The sequence below is a fragment of the Thunnus thynnus genome, chromosome 12 (genome assembly GCF_963924715.1).
Source record: "Thunnus thynnus chromosome 12, fThuThy2.1, whole genome shotgun sequence".
In the NCBI taxonomy this organism is placed as follows: domain Eukaryota; kingdom Metazoa; phylum Chordata; class Actinopteri; order Scombriformes; family Scombridae; genus Thunnus; species Thunnus thynnus.
In genome coordinates, this window is record NC_089528.1 from 28736536 (window position 1) to 28754724 (window position 18189).

Sequence of the window (18189 nt, forward strand, 5' to 3'; positions counted from 1 at the left end):
GAGTAAAATATGGAAAAACGACAACAACACAAGGCTTCACATTTTAATAATTCTATTTTACACACAAGCTTTTCATAACAAAACCACTGGGCTTGCAAGGCATGCATGATGATATGTACAGTACGACTGTTTGTTTTTCCTCCGTCACAGCAGCTTTTTTTTAAAGCAGATTCATACAGTGCAGTTTTCCAGATATTCATCTATAAAAGCTGCAGATTTATGGCTCATTTTAGAGTATAATACTTTGCAATCTTCAAATCTTAATATTATTTCAATGTTCCATGCATGTTCTTTCAGTGTTCTTTAAAGACCCAGAAGTAGTCACATTTATTTAGAATAATCCCGAGTGTAGTTTGATCCAATCAAACAAGCTAAAAATTGTTTTATAAACTCAGTAAATATTCATCCTTTCAGTCCGTGAACTCAATACTGGCCAAAAAAAATCCTTCTTTATATAGTCTATGGAGCTTATTTTCCTTAAACAGTGACTTCAGTCCCAAGCATGTGAAAATGCAGAACAAATTACAAGTAAACATGTCATTGGTCATATAAGACAGTAAAACCTTAGAGGAGAAATAGACAATTGTGAAGTGTGTAAAATTAAATATATTGAATACTGAAATTTATCTCAGTTTGATTCTTTTCACGCATATGGAAAGTCTCAGACACAATGTGCAATTTTGTGAAGAAATATCCATTTATATGAATTCTCCTTAAAGGTCCAGAGTTCTTTATACGCATTTTCTTTTAAAATTAATAAGTCACAATTGCGAAATTTTTTCTTTTTCTTTAGCGGCTTTTTCCCCCCCAATTCTGGTGTACATGTAAAAGGCCAAAACCAGAAAACCGAGGTGCATTTGTGGATCAACAAATTCTTCTTTGTAGATTTAAAAACTAAAACAGCAGAATGTGTAAGGCAGAGTTTTCCCTCAGTAGCACGCCAGGAGCAGAAGAAGAAGAACTTCACCTTCAGAAGTGGAAATCCTGATGAAAACAAAACGAGAAACAGATGAAACGAGGTTCATGTTTCGGGTGAGAAGAGTGATCTTAACTGCATCATCTTTTCTCATAAATAAATATAAATATAAACACCGATACCTGTTAAATCACCTGTTGAATGAGCCCTTTTTCTGGATCATGTTTATCATCCAGTTCCTCGTCGGAGTCTGAAAACAGGAGAGAAACATGTCGGTGTGAAAATAAAACTTTTGAGATTTTGTTTATGTGCATTTCTGTGTTTTGTTGATCTGCAAATGTTTTGTCTGTTCTGTCGATCTTCAGCTCTTATGTGAAGGATCGTTACACCATATTGCATCTGATGATTCTTTCTTTCTCATAACTCCACATCACATGTACTGTGCTGCTTTTTTTCTAAAGCATACTACCGATTTTAGATGGATTTTCTACACGTTATGCTCTGGAGAATAAAATGACAGTAATATTAAAGTCTCCATCCACTCAAAAACATGTTTTTCTTGTTCCTTCAGTTGGATGTTTTTCTCTTCACTGTGCAGAATGATGCAGTTTGTTTTTATATTCTTCAGCTGAAAGAGGAAATGTCTCTGTGCTCACCTCATCTCAATTTTTCAAGTCAGTCTTAAAACAACAATCAGGAGCCAAAATGAACATTGAAACCTGTTTTTCTTGCTGTAATCATTCCTGCTGTTCATACTGACCATTAGAAGATCCCTTCATGATGCACTTACAATGGAAGTGATGGAGGACAAAATCCACAGTCCACCTTCTGTGCAAAAATGTATTTAAAAGTTTATCTGAAGCTAATATGAAACTTGAGCGTCCAAATGAGTCAAATCAAGTAGATATCTTTCAACGTTACAGTCTTTTTAGTGCCAAAGTCCCTCTTTTTGTTACTATACTTCCACCTGCAGCTCAACAGGGAAACACTGTCCAAGGAAACACAAAGAAGGAGTTTGATGTTAAAAAGACTGTAAATGTGTCAGATATCCACTTGATATGACTAACTCAGACTGCTGAAGCCTCATATAAGCTTCACATCAACTTTTAAATGACTGTGTGGACACACTGTGGATTTTGGTCTCCATCACTTACATTGAAAGCACATTTGAAGGATCTTTTAATGGTCAGTATGAAGAGGAGGAATGATTACAGCGAGGAAAACCTCTTTCACTGTTCATAAGGACACCTGACTGTTGGTTTAAGACAGACTTGAAAAATTGTGAACCTATCCTTTATGACGTGTACCTACAAGCATGATTTGTGACCTCACGACTAGTGGTATGTGGAAACACTCCTGAGTACATACACTGAGAAAGGACTTAACAGTGAAATAAATTACATATATTTACATATTTATAGATTATGGACTTTTTCAGTGAGGGAGAAGGAGATGTTATTTTAAGGATTTCTCTCACCAGGTAAATTAACATTTTCATACAACAGAATATTTTATTGGTCTTGAAACATGTCTGGTGGGGATCTTTTAAGCAGCTATAATCAATATTTTTTCATAATAACAGTGTCTGAGCTGTCAGTGTGTAATGTGTTGGTCGTGGCTCCTAGCGATGAACCTACAAGAGCAAAAACAGCTAAAAGAGAGAGAATATTGGACAGACACACGACTCTGAATGGATGATAATGTTGCTCCGTAACTGCTGGATGTAGAAATAAACAACTGTTTTGCTATCAACTTAAAAGGTGATGCACATCACTGTTGTGTTCACTACTTGTTTCCGCTGCCTCCAAGCGGCCAAAGAATTAGTTAACGCAGGTTTAAAGCAAGCGGCAACTACAACAGGAGGCTGAAGCCAGAGTTGAAGTAACTTTAAGTGCCACCGACGGCCGCTAAATGCTCCAACTGACTCCCGTTCAAAAAGCATCAACTTCTCTCTAGAAATACTGAGTTTCATTGTTTTCAACGAGTCTTTATGGTCTCAATCTCAGTCTCAATGCTGGTGGTAATTTCGTTGAACTATTGTTGCAATATTCCTGTAAATTTAACGTTACTTTTCCTGTTAGCACAATGTAGCTACCATTAGCAGTGTAAAAGGCGACACCCAGCACTCCTTATTTGAAAGGTTCTGGCTCCGAACGGAAAAGATGCGCCAACTTTAAGCTGAAACTCTGGGCTTCAAAGCAGCTCCAATGCAAACCAACAGGTGACACACCTCACTACGTCCATCTTTATATACATTCTATGGTTTAATGTTTGTGTTTTGTAAGTAAGGAGCTAGAACATGCAGATCTTTTAAAATTGATGGGATGAAAACGGATGAAATCCTTGTTTACTCTCCTATGAGACGATGCTGAGGGACTAAAACCTGTGAGGTATTTTCAGACAGTATGGGGGTTTGGCTGCAGTGTGGATGTCAGTTATCATAGTATAACAGACCTGCCACAGACTCTGGTGGAGAGTAGAACTGTCCGTCAGATAAAGGACCCGGATACATGAGAGGAGCTCGCTCTGTGGCGTCCATGATGGACTGATATCCTGAAAGGAGAGAGGAGCAGCACAGTAAGTACACTAAAGTAATAGTGATTGAAGCACAGCTGTTAATAGTGATTTTTTTAAATAGTATTAGAAGTAGTTTGCAGCATTAGTGTCTGCAGTAGAGATATTGTTAATAGTACCACTAACAGCAGCTGCAGTAGTTGTATTCATAGTATTTAAAGTAGCAGCGGAAGTGATCACAATTAAAGCAGCTGAACTAGAAATTGAACCACAGATAGTGTTGGAGCTGTTTTTTTGAGTATATTTTGGCTGTAGCTGATTGGCTGAGACTGATACCAGCCAGTGACAGTGTACACGTGTGATGCACCAAGACGTTAATTAAACCAGGTGCAACAAAAGAAAAAAGACGCCGCAGAGAAAACAGTTTTTCAGCCGCACGCTTCTACATTTGTTAATTATCTTTTATTACCGTTTGTTGTTTTGATACTTTGAATGCATATGAATAATTTCCTTTAACCTACGTTAAGCTACTTTGATTTGAACATGACGTAAAGCCGCCATAGATACACATTTACATCACATATTCAAACTTTCATTCACCTCATCTGTACAATGAGAGACCTACGAGCAAAATCATCTGACGGTAAGAAGATAAAATGTGTGTGTTAGAAGTCTCGTACGACGTCTGACTGGCTTTATTTGAAAGTAACATAGAAAGCCAGAACACACAGTAATACCAGTAATAATAGCAGCTACAGAAGTACTAGTAGTACTAACAGTAATAGCCTTAGTATTACTAGAAGAAATAGTTACAGTAGTAGCTGTGATATTAGTACTGGCAGCAGTATTAGCAGTATCAGTGCTGGTAGTAATAGTAGCAGCCATGAAACTAATAATAAAAGTAGTAGTGGTGGTGATGATGGTAGTAATAGTATTAATCACAGTAATGTCGGTAGTAGTACTGGTTAGATTATAAGCAGTAGCCACAGTAGTGGTGGTCACAGTATTAGCAGTGGATTAACTGTAGTAGTACCGCAGAAGTAGTAGAAGAAGAAGTTGTGACTCACTGTTTTCGTCTTCGGCCTCCTGAGGCAGAACCTTAAAGTCAAGCAGCCATGTTTCTATCCAGGCCAACACGAAGGAGATGATGGGCAGCAGGTAGCCGAAGGCCCCCTGAGAGAGCAGCTACACACACACACACACACAAAATCAGTCTTATGTAAAAGTATAGTTTTGGACTTCAAGTATCAAAAATGAAAGTACTCATTATGCAATAAAGTCCCTTTAGAGAGTTACATTTATTTTTAAAACTGATTCATTGACAGGTACATATAAACAGTGTTTTATTGCTGTCAAGGTGAAGCTAATTTAACAATTTATACTGTTAGGTAGTCTAATCTGTGGCATCCCATATTTTGTAAGTGGTCATATGTTTTACGTATATATTGTGGATCTGAAAAGTACAATAATTACCTCTGAAATGTAGTGGAGTTGAAGTATAAAGTGGCATAAAATGGACCTCAGAATTTTACTTTGGCAGAGTACTTGAGTAAATGTATTTTGTTATATTCCACCACTGACGTCTTACCTTTGATAAAATGACTTTCACAATCAAGAAAGCGCAGCTGACTGCAGTTGTGATCTGTTCAAGAAGAGGAAACACTGTTTAGAGAGACTCTTACTGCAGAGGTGGTATTATTTACATGTTAGTATTCACACTTCACACATCACACTTTTCTTTATTTTAAGCACAATCAATGTAGACTTTATTTTCTAATGATCAGGAAATACATTAACTAGGGAGGAAAACAGGCAACCATAATGAAAACTATAACCTACAAATGTTCTGACTTCCAAAGTCAACATGGACACACTGCAGCTCTACTGTCCATTCAGATGCGGGTCAAGTTCAGGTTTTGGTTCCCACCTGATTAAATCAACACCTCTGATGCCTTCAACAAGAACTGGACAGTCAAGTCTGTCTTAAAGCAACAGTCAGGAGCCAAAATGAACAGTGAAACATGTTTTTCTTGCTGTAATCATTCCTCTTGTTCATACTGACCATTAGAAGATCCCTTCATAATGCACTTACAATGGAAGTGATGGAGGACAAAATCCACAGTCCTCCTTCTGAAACGTCTTTAAAAACTTTATCTGAAGCTAATATGAAGCTTCAGTCGTCCAAATGAGTCAAATCAAGTAGATATCTTTCAACGTTACAGTCTTTTTAGTGCCAAAGTCCCTCTTTTTGTTACTATACTTCCACTGCAGACCCTCCGTCTGTCTCAGTCCTGTTGAAACTGGCATTACAGAAGCTATGAGGTTTTAACCAAACAGCGCCCTCTGCTGGTACAAATAAGGGATTCCTGTCACATTACAGGCTAAAGAAGAAGCATTAAAAACTTACCGCGATGGCCCACCAGTGACGAAGCTTACAGACGGCATAGGCCAGGATGAGAGAGGCAAACCTGAAAACAGCCAGGAGCTGAAGAAGGAGAGGAACATGAGATGTAGGAGTGAAGAAAGAAAGGATAGGAGGGAACATGGAGAGGAAGGACGGACAGAAGGCAGAAAACAATGATAGACGATGTGATTAAATGAAGCAAACAAGCAACAAAGATGAGGGAATAAACCCAAATTATCTGTTTATTAAATGTGAAAAAAAAAAAGAATTTCTTACAAAAATGTCGAAGAAGGATGCGTGGTAGTCATAATGCAGGACTTCTTTATCCAGCTGCTTCTGAATGCCGCCGTTCACCTGTTAGACACAAACTACCAGTCAAAACTATGAACTCCAAATGACTTTTTTATACTTCAATGATATACTGAGGTTAATATTCATTTGAACTTCGATGGAATTAGTTGTGACTATTCATAAATGTCAACATGATGGAAATGATGTGAAATTACTGCACAAAGACGATATGTTCTGGATTTATGATCATCAGTGTTTCTCCTATAATTATTGTATCGGTTGTGCAAATATAGTAATTTTGAAGAAGAGATTGATTGCGATGTTGTGTATGTATGGTATAACACACACATCAGTCCCTCCAGGAAATTGTGATTTTGCGATCGCAATAATTAACGCAAGAGAAATCTCCAAATTCCCTGATTTGTAGGGCAATTTTTGAGAAAAGTCACTGCAAAATCAAGTGTTTTTATACACAATAATCACAAAAAAACCCAACAAAATCTTGGAACGACTGACATATATATGGTGTACTGTATATACTGCATATATATGGTTAAACACACGCACAGATCACCTAACAGGGCGTTAAAACATAAAATCTGGACTGTTACTGGAAACCAAAGCGTTCTTGGATCAGCAGTCCTTGCTAAGCTCATGGATGGGCAGAGATATTTCCTGGATGCCAGACTGACTCGGACCCACAGATAAGAAGCTGTCTCACTGAGCAGCAGATGTTGGCTGGATAGAGTCGAGTGAAGGAGAAAAGCAACCGACACATCAGCCAAACTGCTCACAGTGTGACCGACCACTGAGAGTTACCGTTAGACAGGAAGGCAGGAAACCGTTGAGTCAATGACACCTACAAGCACACATCTCCCAGTGCAAGTTAAGACTGAGATGTCAGTTAAGACAAAGAGTCCAACAGCTTTAAAGTCTGTGAGAAAATGTAAAGTTTAGTGTTGTGAATGTGAGCAGATTTATTATTTAAAGTGAGTTACTAGGACGTCCTTCTGAAATACACTAATAGAAACTGTGTTTATCTAATGCATCTATCTCAACACTCGCTCTGCAGATACTGAAGCGTTCTGGGACTGTGTGTCACAGTAAAAACACTTCCTCATTCAGGGTGCAAAGTTTTATGGCTCTGTGACCTTCATTCACTTCTCCAGTAGCAACTGACCTGCTTCTTATCAGCCTTGACACAATTCAAACAAAACACACTGAACCATAAAGTTGTTACTGTTGTGTATTACAGTTATATTGCAAGCTGCTTATCTGACAAAGTGCTACATAACATGACAAAATAAGGTCATCTGCATTAAACAGACAACACTTGTGAGAGTGTGGGTGTACGTGTTAGCTGGTTAATGTTTAGTTCATATCTGTGACTTATCGAACAGGACGGTGTAAACTCTGCTGTTACATTACCAATATAATAACCAAACTCATAAAACTCCAGTTAACCTTTTCCCCTGATACAAGTCTCCCTATGACCAACTTAGAAACGAAACTGATTCTGAAAAGTTCATTTTTTTCCATACTGTACAGAAATGGTTTTATTCCCAAGAGAGGGGAATAAACTAGGAGGAGAAGGGACACAGCGGTTACTTTGACAAAACTAACAGCTGTGTTATTGGGAAAAGTGGAAAGTGAGTCCTATTTTCTTCTGAATTGTACATACTATGTTTGAAGAAATGGCTTCAGGACGAGAATATTTAGCTTAACTGTTCATTTCTTCGTACTTAAACGCACAATATGTAATTTCAGCCGCTAGGGGTCTCAATCAAAAAAAATAAGAAAAGACGGAGTGTGATGACGGTGTGAAGAAGCAAGGGATCATGGGAATTGTTGTCTTCGTCTTTAAATAACCAGCTTCACCGGTATAGGATTACTCCAGTGTTAATCATTCGGGATGTCTTTTACCGGGAGCCGAATTACCCGCAGAGGTCTCCTCCTCTCCAGAACAAACGGACCCGGAGATTACAGGTAAAAAACTGAATAAAGCTGTTTCACCTAAAAAAAAACAGTGTTTCTCAGACGATGTACGGCGACCACCGGATGTCCGGTACGGGCTGTTAGCCGAGCTGCTGCTAACACTTGTTCGGTTTATTTCTCTTATAACTTTAAATCCAGACATTTGGTCGGTTTCTCCCGGGAGCCGAATTATACACAGAGGTCTCCTCCTCTCCAAAAACAAACGTACCCGCAGATTAAAATCGTTAAAATACTAATTAAAGCTGTTTTACCTAAAAAATAAAAAAAAAAACCCACCGGACTTCCTGGAGGGGCTGTTAGCCGAGCTGCTGCTAATGTTTACCCCGTTAATTCCTCTGATAATTTAAGATCCAGACGTCCAATGACTAAAATCCTTCTCCCGGCTAAAAGATATAGTTAAAAGTGACCTAAATTTATCATGAAAATGTGGCTTAAAACTGAATAAAAGTCTATTTATAACAGTTTCTGTGGAACAACCACAACGCTGATGTATTATCTTGTATGTGTGTAAGTTACTCTTTGGTAGACGCCATTGTAGCGGACAAACACAGCGCCGCTGTATGCATCTTGTACGTGTTTACTCTTTGGTCGAGGAGGTATGACGCCATCGACAGGCGACCAAATGAAACGGTCCGTTACTTTGATTAAAATACAGATTTCTCTGGGTTTGAAAATTGTTTGAAACATTTGGGATAATGTAAGTACACAACTCAACAAAATATATAACATAGGTCTAGTTGTTTTTAGACATTTTAACTACTTGACCCAGTTGATAACAGCTGTCATAATTATCCAGTTAATGAAATATACAGTAACTGTATGAAATGCTTTTCTTTGAAACAGTATTTCATTTATGTAATAAGACAACCTACTAATGATTCTTTTAGCAGATATTACTTGGAGATACATTTTTGCCAGTTTAGTTTTTAAGCCATAGTTGGGTGATGTAGCCAATAAATAACAATCTCATTTTTTTTTTTTTTTTTTTTTTAAATTGGGGTCAATTGACAATTTTAATTGACTTTTCTTTGCCTCCAAAATGAGGATTGAAACATCTTATTTTTTTCAACAATTGTGCAAGAATAATGAAAGACCTGCAGACTGTCATCATTAAGCACAGGTTACCTCATATAGATACTGACTGTCAGTAACAGATGACTCACCTAAGTAGAGCGAATCCAGTTTGATATCAGTTTCAGCACAGACAGAACGGAAAAGTCAGCTCACTCATTAACCTGCTGCTGTCTGTGTTTCTAGAAAAAAAACATCAACCTGATATCTGCAGACTGCTGCTAGGCAGCGTCTGTTCAGTCTGCTAAACAACCGGAAATAACCTGGAAACTGTTCAGTCGACTCCCAACGCTTCAACTCTCATAACCAGAGATGAGACCTCGTCAACAAACACAAACCGAGAGCTCAGATCAGTGTCAAGAGTCATTTTCAGTACATTATGTCTCGTGGATGTGACCGTTAAATTCACTACAAGATAGCCAGAAACATCTCGCCACCTGGAGTCAAAACAGTCCCATAAACTGCAGCAGGTGAACATGTAGTAAAACTAGTCACGTCACAGTTTACAGAACTGTCGTAACTCATTATAGCTAATGTAGCAGCTACCATCTACAGTAATTTTTGACTCAAAATAACCTTTTTGTGTATATTGTAAAAACTCAATTTTACGATTTAGACATTTTACACATTGTGCAAAAACAAAAATTCAAATTGAATTTGAAATATCGCCCAGTCTAAGCTGTAAGTGAGCTTATTACAGTCAGTACTTCAGTGATTCCTGGTAGTATATTGTTTATTTCTTATTACTTTCAGACCACACACACGCCTACAGGATGGAAATACGACCCACTGTGACGTTCAGTAAAATCCTTTCCCCGAATCTTTGACCCAGTCGAGTGTTTCCAGAGGTCTCCCTCCTCGACAATAACTCTCACAAACACCCACAACACAAACAGACATTTCTTACATTGAGCTCTATGATCCAGAGCAAGGTGATGAACAAGAGGTCAAAGGTGACAAAGAGGCAGAAGGTCCTCCTCACGTCCGAGATGCACTTCTTCTCCCCGGCTTCGTATGACTCCACCCTCACAGAGATGGGCGTGGTGTTGACAGCCACCCTGCCTGTCTGCCGCGAATCGGCGCTGCTGCTGCATCGGCTGTCCATGTCTGACCACGCCCCCCGAGCAGGGCCGGCCCCGCCCACTGGTCAACGTAAAAAAAAGGTAGAGTCAGCAGTGGTGGGTCATTGGAGTTTATATGGGAAGGAACGCCGGACTGGTTTAGTGGATCTGGACTCAATCTGTGGAGGTAAATCGCATCACTGCATCTGTGGGGAGGATAAATCAGAAAAACACAAAAAATAATAAAATATTTATCCATTATGTACCAGTCAAAAGTTTAGACACATCTTCCCATTCTCTTCAATGAGAAAGTGTGTTTTTGAATTCATGTCCATTTCAATGATTGAGTGCAACTTTAAATCACTGCTTCACTTAAAAAAAAAAAAAAAGGGAAGAAGAAATTAAGCAATCAAATGGGGTTTTTTTTCTTACAAGATTATTATAGAATCATTGCTTCATGACCCAGAAAATATTCCTGTTATTGTGTCCGGGTACTATGACCTTTGACCTTGACCTGCATAACACTTGTTTACAATGTCTGTTTTGGGTAAGCGGCAACCTCCGGGGCTGAATAATGAAGCCAACGCCGAACTGCAGTTCCTCTAATGACCACTTGAGGCTCCAAAAGCCAATCAGTCCCCATCGACCCCCATGTTCAAATTACGAACTTTACAGCAGAAATAAACATGTTTACAGCCTGGTACAAAAAACTGTTTTGGTCTCTATAGCTAATATCCCTGTTCATGACAACTGGAATGGGGTGAATTTTTATATAACTCACCTGTTTATATTTTATTAAGGTTTAAAGTTATTAATAATTTAAGGTAACACGGCAACAATGTTGGTTAGGTAACATGACCATGGCGTATCCCCAGTTTCAAAGAGTATAGCCGTAGCCGTTGCTATTTCAGTGTGTTTTCAGTCCATGAAAGTTAATTGTAACATTTTAGTTGCCTAACAAAGTCTTGTTCAGTGTTTCTTTGTACTAAAATAGCCTCTAAGGAGTCAGATGTTGTTTTGGTTGATAACCAGCAGCTCTGATTGTGTGATTGTTTTTTGTGTTTACACAGAGATCTGTAAAATGCCAATGAAAGGTGCATTTATTAAGTTAACATTGATGAATTACTTTGTGTGATTAATTTTTATCCATTCAATTAACACAGGAGTCAACATTTTATTTTGCTGTTAATATTCTTTTTTTATTTTATCCTTATTTGTGACACCTTGTAAAGTCGGTTTAGATATAAGAGCTACAAACTAATCATTTACATTTCTGAGATATCACTGCTGAAGATGGTTTACAGTCCATGTAATCAATTAATGATAGAGACGCTATAAAGTGTCACACAGCTGTATGTAAATACAGCTGTTCTGCTGTTGGAGAACCTCACTGATGCAACACAATCAGTGAAACAACACTTAATATTTTGTTTCATTGACCGCTGTACAGACTGGCGGAGCAGGGAGCATGTTGATATGAAAACAGCTGGTTCAGGACGTGTCTTCATCCATTTTTGGCTCATTGTGGGAATGGAAACGAGGCTCGTGCACCCAGTTCCTCAATAACCGAGATGTAGAAAACAGAACCACAAGTACGCACAGCTTTATAAATCTGACAAAAAGAATGCATCTGTATGTTTCTGGCTTTGTGTGTACACACACAGTTTTATTCATGAACCTTCACAGAGTTTTTCTGCATCTTAGATCTCAAGGTTTACTGGTGAGTGCCAGTGTGATCTACTGGAAAAAGAGCTTTGCCGTAAGCAAAGGCAATGGGCCAACATGCTGTTACAACCACATGTCACATCATGCAATTTCCCCTGAAACGAAAAAACATCCACCACAATGAGCTTCCTCTTCAAAGTTCACAGAGTATTTACAGCTACACCGCAGGTCATGTTTAAACTGCTTTAAAGTGACACTGCAACAACAATCTGAATATCCAACTCTCACTTTTGCTAGATGTGAAAATTGACTCTAAAACGTTTCTGAACGTCATAAACATAAATTATCACTGTCCTGTACGCTCAGTATGTTCCAACCAGTCAGTTTCACCACAGAGGCTCAGTATTTAGATTCGTTTTGGCAGTCTGAAGTGATTTGAGGAGTTTCTGCTGACATCCCTTTTAAATATTTTTAAATGTTTTAATATTATTGTTGTTTTGCTTCTGAAGGTGTATTTTTCTTGACCATACTCCCTCAATTTTGAGGAATTTCTCTTCATGTGTTTCTTGCTTTGTCATTTTGTCCTTTTGTTAACTTTGTAATCTCTGGTTTTGATAAGTGCAATAAAAATGAACTTTATTATTATTATTATTATTATTATTGTTGATACTTTTTAATGCTGTTGTCACCGTTGTTGGAATCCATTGTTTACAGATTTATAATTCACGGCCTTTCGCTCCTCGTAAAGACAGATTTTAGGTAGAGTATCTCTGTTTTTAGTCGATGCACTATTAGTTGTTCGACAGAGAATTAATCTGCAGCCGTTTGGATAATCGCTTCATCTTTTCAGTCATTTTTCAAGCAAACAATTGATGGTTTTAGGGTCTCAAATGTGAGAATTTGCTGCCTTTCCTTGGACTGATGGTCGGACAAACCCAAAACAAAACAAAAAAACATTTTTCCAGTTCTCTGGTGTTTTAAAGACCAAACGATTAATCGAGAAAATAACCTGCAAATTAATTGTTGATGAAAGTAATTGTTATTAGCAGCCCTTGTTTGCATTTTTTCTGCAATAGCAATAAATTTACATCCAGTAATTACTTCTCAATATAGTGGATCTCATATAACAGGATGCATACATGTAGTCCAGGGTTACTATTTGTAACTTTATCTCATAAAGTCATTAATTGAAGCCTTTCTGTTCACTGATAGCTCGCTGTTGCCATATCAACAGTCACTGCTAAAGCAAAATGAACATCCCCCTTCTGCTGCTGCTTCACATTAAAAGCCAACTGGCGAAGCGTTGGGTGACTTTTATTGTGAAGCAGCCAAGGGAAATGCAATGTACTTGTCACAGATGTCGGGTTTTGCTATTTAACACCACAAATGCATCTACAAAACAAGAAAATGCTCATTTTACAGATAAAACAAGCAAATAGAAAAACACAAAAGCTTCCAGGGGACAATAAAAACAGATTCAGAAACTACTGTTAAGAGCCCTGATGTAAGAGACAAGTGCTAGAAAAAAAATGAAAACAGCTTCCTGTTCCTGTTTATTTGGCTGATAAAATGTCGATCAACCAGAAACTCTGCATTGAAACCATCGAAACTAATGTTAATGTAACACTTTAACTAGTGCAATGACTCAGTCAGCTGGGAGAGGCTGGTCTGACTGGTGTGACCATGAACTGGAATGTCTGCTGCATAAAACCGGGAAGTCCAAGAAATTACACAGATAAGAACAGAATGTGATAATCTAAATCATTAAACATTAAACATGTGAATGCTGACTAATAGCAAAGCTGCTTTGACTCTGCTGACCTCTGAAGGGGGGAGTCATACTGAAAAGGAAACTTTTTTTTAGTATGTTTGCATGTTCCAGATCTCACTTTACCTGTATCATATTTTCAGGCTGGCAGTTGTTTGGCATTTATGTTTATTTCTAATAGTGAGCCGTATTTGATTCCTGACATCACTCTGAAAACTATCTACATGCGTACATAAATGGGGCCGATATGGACAAAACCAAATATCACAATATTTTTGACCAAATAACCTTGATATCGATATCACGAAAATATTGTAGGGACGACTATTGGTGCTTTCACAAAATATTTACACAATCAAATCAATCAAAACAATGAGATTTTTGATAGATAATCATCAGTAATGTGGATATCATGATTAAGTGGGTAAAGGCCAATAATAGAACAGCTAGAACAGTCTTCACTTTACTGTAATGCAGCCTTTAAAACCAGGAAAAGACAACACTTATGCCATATCACCATACTGCAATATCTAGTCTCACAATATCGATATAATATCGACATATTGCTCAGCTCTATACGTGAAGATACTTCAGACAAGCTGTATCCTTTTGGAGCAGCAGTGCGACCATCTTCAATGGACACAAACAACACAGAAGTAAACATTTAAAAAGGAGACTAAAAGGCGGTTTATTATTTCACTACATAAAACTGGTTTTATTCTATTATACTTAAAACTACTTTTTACTTCCACTCCACTACATATCAAAGGGAAATATTCTACTTTGTACAGCTTTAGTTACTTTTCAGATTTAAATGTTAAATAAAATGTTGAGCTTATAAATTACACTGCATCATTAAAGATTAAACCAACCTTGTGACCTCTTATATATAAATCAGTGTGTATTTGTGAACCTTTGTCATGCTTCAGATGTCTGTGAGTTGAAAAAAAATTATATTTATGTTGCAGAACTTTGCTTTTTCTTCTTTCCTACCTAATCTACCGTCTCAAGACCCTTCAGATTTATCTTGAGCCGGAGCGGTGTAGGAGGGGCGGCTCGCCCTGAGAGACTGGAGAATCCTTGTTTAAAAACTGCAGCAGGTAAACTTAACTAAAAGCATCTGAACATTGTGATCTGTGTTTAGATTCCTGTCAGATTTAACAGGGCTGTCCCCAACTTAAAAAAAAAAAAAAAAAAATCTTAGGCGACCACAGGGTTTCTACGGATTAGTGGATTTAACTGAAACATTTGTGAAACGGTTTCTTCAGCATAATCGTCTGTCTGCAGATGAACACAGTCATGCAGAAAAAAGCTCTTTATATCTTATGCTTATTTAAGACCAAAGCATATTTGTGAAAATCACTGTGATACCAGAACTGTGACTATCATTTCCTAAGCATGACTAATGACATTCCTTACAAACAGACACTGAAAATAACAACCAATTAAGCAAAGATATCTTAAGGCTGTATTAATTGATTTTTTAGTCTCACTTTCTTCACTAGCGAACTGTTAACTCTGTCTGTTTGCAGTTTGGTGCTGCACAGATAGTTTACAGTGGGTTGTTTGCTGAAAAATGTGCTGTAAAGTCAAAACAATCAGCTAAAAGAGGCTAAAATGCTCAATAAAGCTGCAGAGGTGGTGATAATTCTCTTTGAGTGAGCTCTTTTACATTACACAGACATTTGATTCATTGTTAAAGGGAACATATTATGCTTTTTGTGATTTTCTGTTGTTTAAATACTGTTATGATGTTGGATATTTATATTAAATATGGTCAAATTTCCTAAAACGTTAGGTAAACATATATAGAAATGCTCCCTGCAAGTCAAAAGTCAGGGCGTAGGCCTGCAATGAATATTTTGCCCCCCTCATGTACGATAATAGGGTGGACAAAATATTAGGAACACATTGCAATATAATGCACTCCAGTTCAGCACCACCACCCACTACGACTTCAATAATAAACATAAAGTAGAATTATCACCTTTCTGACAATGTCAACGAAAACTGAAAATGTATAAGCTTTGTAGAATTATAATTTATGGGACAGATGTTCCTAATAAAGTGCTCGGTGGGTGTAGACAAAATGTTGGTTCATGTTGTACAAATTGAGCAAGTACATACGTTTTTTTTTTCCAGCTACCGTTATGAAATAGGGTTGCAAAGGGTTTAAAAGAGTATTTATTTCATCCAGGTGATTAGAGGAGCATTTGAGGCGTGTCTCAGTGCCGTAAGAACAGCTGTGAATGATGTTAAACGCCCCCTTGGATGTTTTAATAATCGCCTGGTATTTATGTTTCTCAGAAAAACGGATGCTCTGTGACTCCAGTATCATGTTATTCAACGAGAGGCACAAACTGGAGCGACTGTCACATCATGCAGCCGTAACAGTTCACCAAAATGCTGATGCTAACATCACAGAGGTTGGTTAGCTGAATTTAAAGCTGCACTGGACGGATGAAGCTTCCTCTGCACCACTTAGGCAATTTACTGCTGAAACAAGGAAACGCAAAGTGCAACACTGGTTCAGCAGATACACACTGCTTCCCTGAGGCGGAGAGGAGGCCCGAAAAACAACAATAAACACACTTTAAATTCGTTAAGATGCGTCTGAGCTGCTTTAACCTGCAGGACAGATAAAATAAAACAAATCATCATGGTGCAGCTGTAACGCCATGCAGGGATGCCACCGTCAACCAGCATCGTTCAGGACATTTAACAGCTAGCTAGCGAGTTTCTATGAAGCCACGTATAAAAACCGGGTTTAAAATAAATCTGTATACTTTCTTACCTTTTTATTAAAGCTCTTTCTTGTGTTTTAAGAGGTCTCTGGTTTCTGAATCAATCCTCGGGAGGCTTCAATCGGCAGGTTTCACCCTCAACGCACCAGACGAGTCATCTGTTTCCCCTCCGCCAGCTCGGACAGGATGCAGGTGGCGCAAAGGATCCTGGGATATAGAGTTCTTTTAGCTGGTCTGGAGCTGGAGGACTCCATGCAAAACTTTCTGCCTAGAACAACTGGTCAAATTTTCATGCTTTATGGTAGCGGGGGCGGATTTAGTGATTTGGGGGAAACTCTGTGTTGCACCGTTCCTCTAATTAAATGTTGTATTGGCAATAGTAGAAGAAGAGAGGCAAAATGGAGGAAGATGCCCCCTTAAAAACATTGTTAATTTACTGAAAAGACACACAGTGTTTGAATGTGATTTCAGTATGTACAGTATCATTATGCATAAGCCAACACAGTCTGTGGGGTAATATGTTGGTAGAGTATTAAATGTAGTTCTTAAAGTAAAAAAGGGCCATCTCACTCCACTACTGGCAAGGCAAAGTATTTATATAGCACATTTCTTATCCAAAGGCAACCCTACGTGCTTTATAGAGTACACAGACACAAGCACAAAAACAAACTGGTAGGTCTTAAGCTTGTATATGAAAGTAGTCAGTATGATCTCAAATATTCTGGCAATATGGCAGCTTCATCATGTTTAGTTTTGACTCTGAGAACAACCAGTAATCCACTGGGGTAATCCATGAGTGATTTTGGTTTTAGGTACAGACTTTGTAATTAACATAATGCATATTATCTCATCAAGAGCATTTGCTTTTATTGATTTCTCTCTTACATTCAGTAAAATACTATGTTTTTACAGTCCAAGTGCATTTAAACTGGCAATTTAATAATGAAGTTTAGCTTTAAAGGGTTTAGGTCTTAAACAAAGCAAAATAACAAATGTTTTTTGAATGTTGTCAATATGTCTATGTTTTAAAGACAGGTCTAAGACTAAATGATCATAGATTGTAGTTATATTCTTCATTAATCATATTTGTTTTAATCTGGTTGTAGTTAGTTTACGTTTTTCTAACAGTAGCATTATCAGAGGATGATTTTATGTCCTTTTATTAAAACATGTCTCATGTTTTTCCAGAGATCTTGGTAATTGTGTCTTTTATTAATTTTCAAACATCATCAAAAATCAGACTGCACAGAAAAATATGACAGTGAGCATCCTGGGGGCATTTTGACCCAGAGGTGATTTTTTTTACATTTTTATAATTGTCATAAAAAATCTATGTTTTCCTCCAAACTAATGAATGTTAGGATATTGTTTGGAAATTTGCACCACAAAATACAATATAAACCTGCAGTATCACATAATTGGGTGGGCTTGTACAAAACATTATTTTATTATTCGCTGTGTTCACATGGTGTATTTCCTAAATAAAGCTCTGCTTAATCAAATTACTACACACTGACTGATGTAAACAAAACCTGGGGCCTGGAGTACTGGTTGGTTTCTGGGTCTCTGTGCTAAATAGAAATTATGAAGACCAATAACTTGGCCACAACAGCCAATTTTTGTTCAATATCTAAAATGACACATTAATAACATGAATTCTGATATATTATATGTCTGAAAGTATTTTTTGTATATCTTGGGCTGTTTGTCGTGGTTTGGCAAAGGCACCTTAGTTCCAGTCAAGAGAAAGTAGACAATAT

The 18189-nt window shown here is 37.7% G+C and overlaps 1 protein-coding gene across 2 annotated transcripts; it reads right to left on the reverse strand.

Moving 5' to 3' along the window:
* Positions 1 to 29: 29 nt before the first annotated feature.
* Positions 30 to 17573, reverse strand: stard3nl (STARD3 N-terminal like). 2 transcript variants are annotated; one of them, XM_067606735.1, is made up of 9 exons: positions 16480 to 17573; positions 10099 to 10334; positions 6111 to 6188; positions 5838 to 5915; positions 5019 to 5072; positions 4498 to 4615; positions 3371 to 3469; positions 1099 to 1166; positions 30 to 984 (listed from the first exon to the last, which is right to left on the reverse strand). In XM_067606735.1, the coding sequence occupies exons 2-8, from the start codon at positions 10294 to 10296 to the stop codon at positions 1102 to 1104; spliced, it is 690 nt and encodes a 229-aa protein (XP_067462836.1). In that variant the 5' UTR covers positions 10297 to 10334; positions 16480 to 17573; the 3' UTR covers positions 30 to 984; positions 1099 to 1101. The 2 variants fall into 2 exon arrangements, with proteins under 2 accessions (XP_067462836.1, XP_067462835.1); XM_067606734.1 differs by having other exon boundaries at positions 10099 to 10458.
* Positions 17574 to 18189: the final 616 nt, after the last annotated feature.

Coding starts and splice junctions, on each gene's coding strand:
- stard3nl (XM_067606735.1), bottom strand. CDS start 10,296: ATGGACAGCCGATGCAGCAGCAGCGCCGATTCGCGGCAGACAGGCAGG. Junction 5,916..6,110: donor CATCCTTCTTCGACATTTTT/GTAAGAAATTCT, acceptor CTCCTTCTTCAG/CTCCTGGCTGTTTTCAGGTT. Junction 5,073..5,837: donor GTCACTGGTGGGCCATCGCG/GTAAGTTTTTAA, acceptor CTTCTTGAACAG/ATCACAACTGCAGTCAGCTG.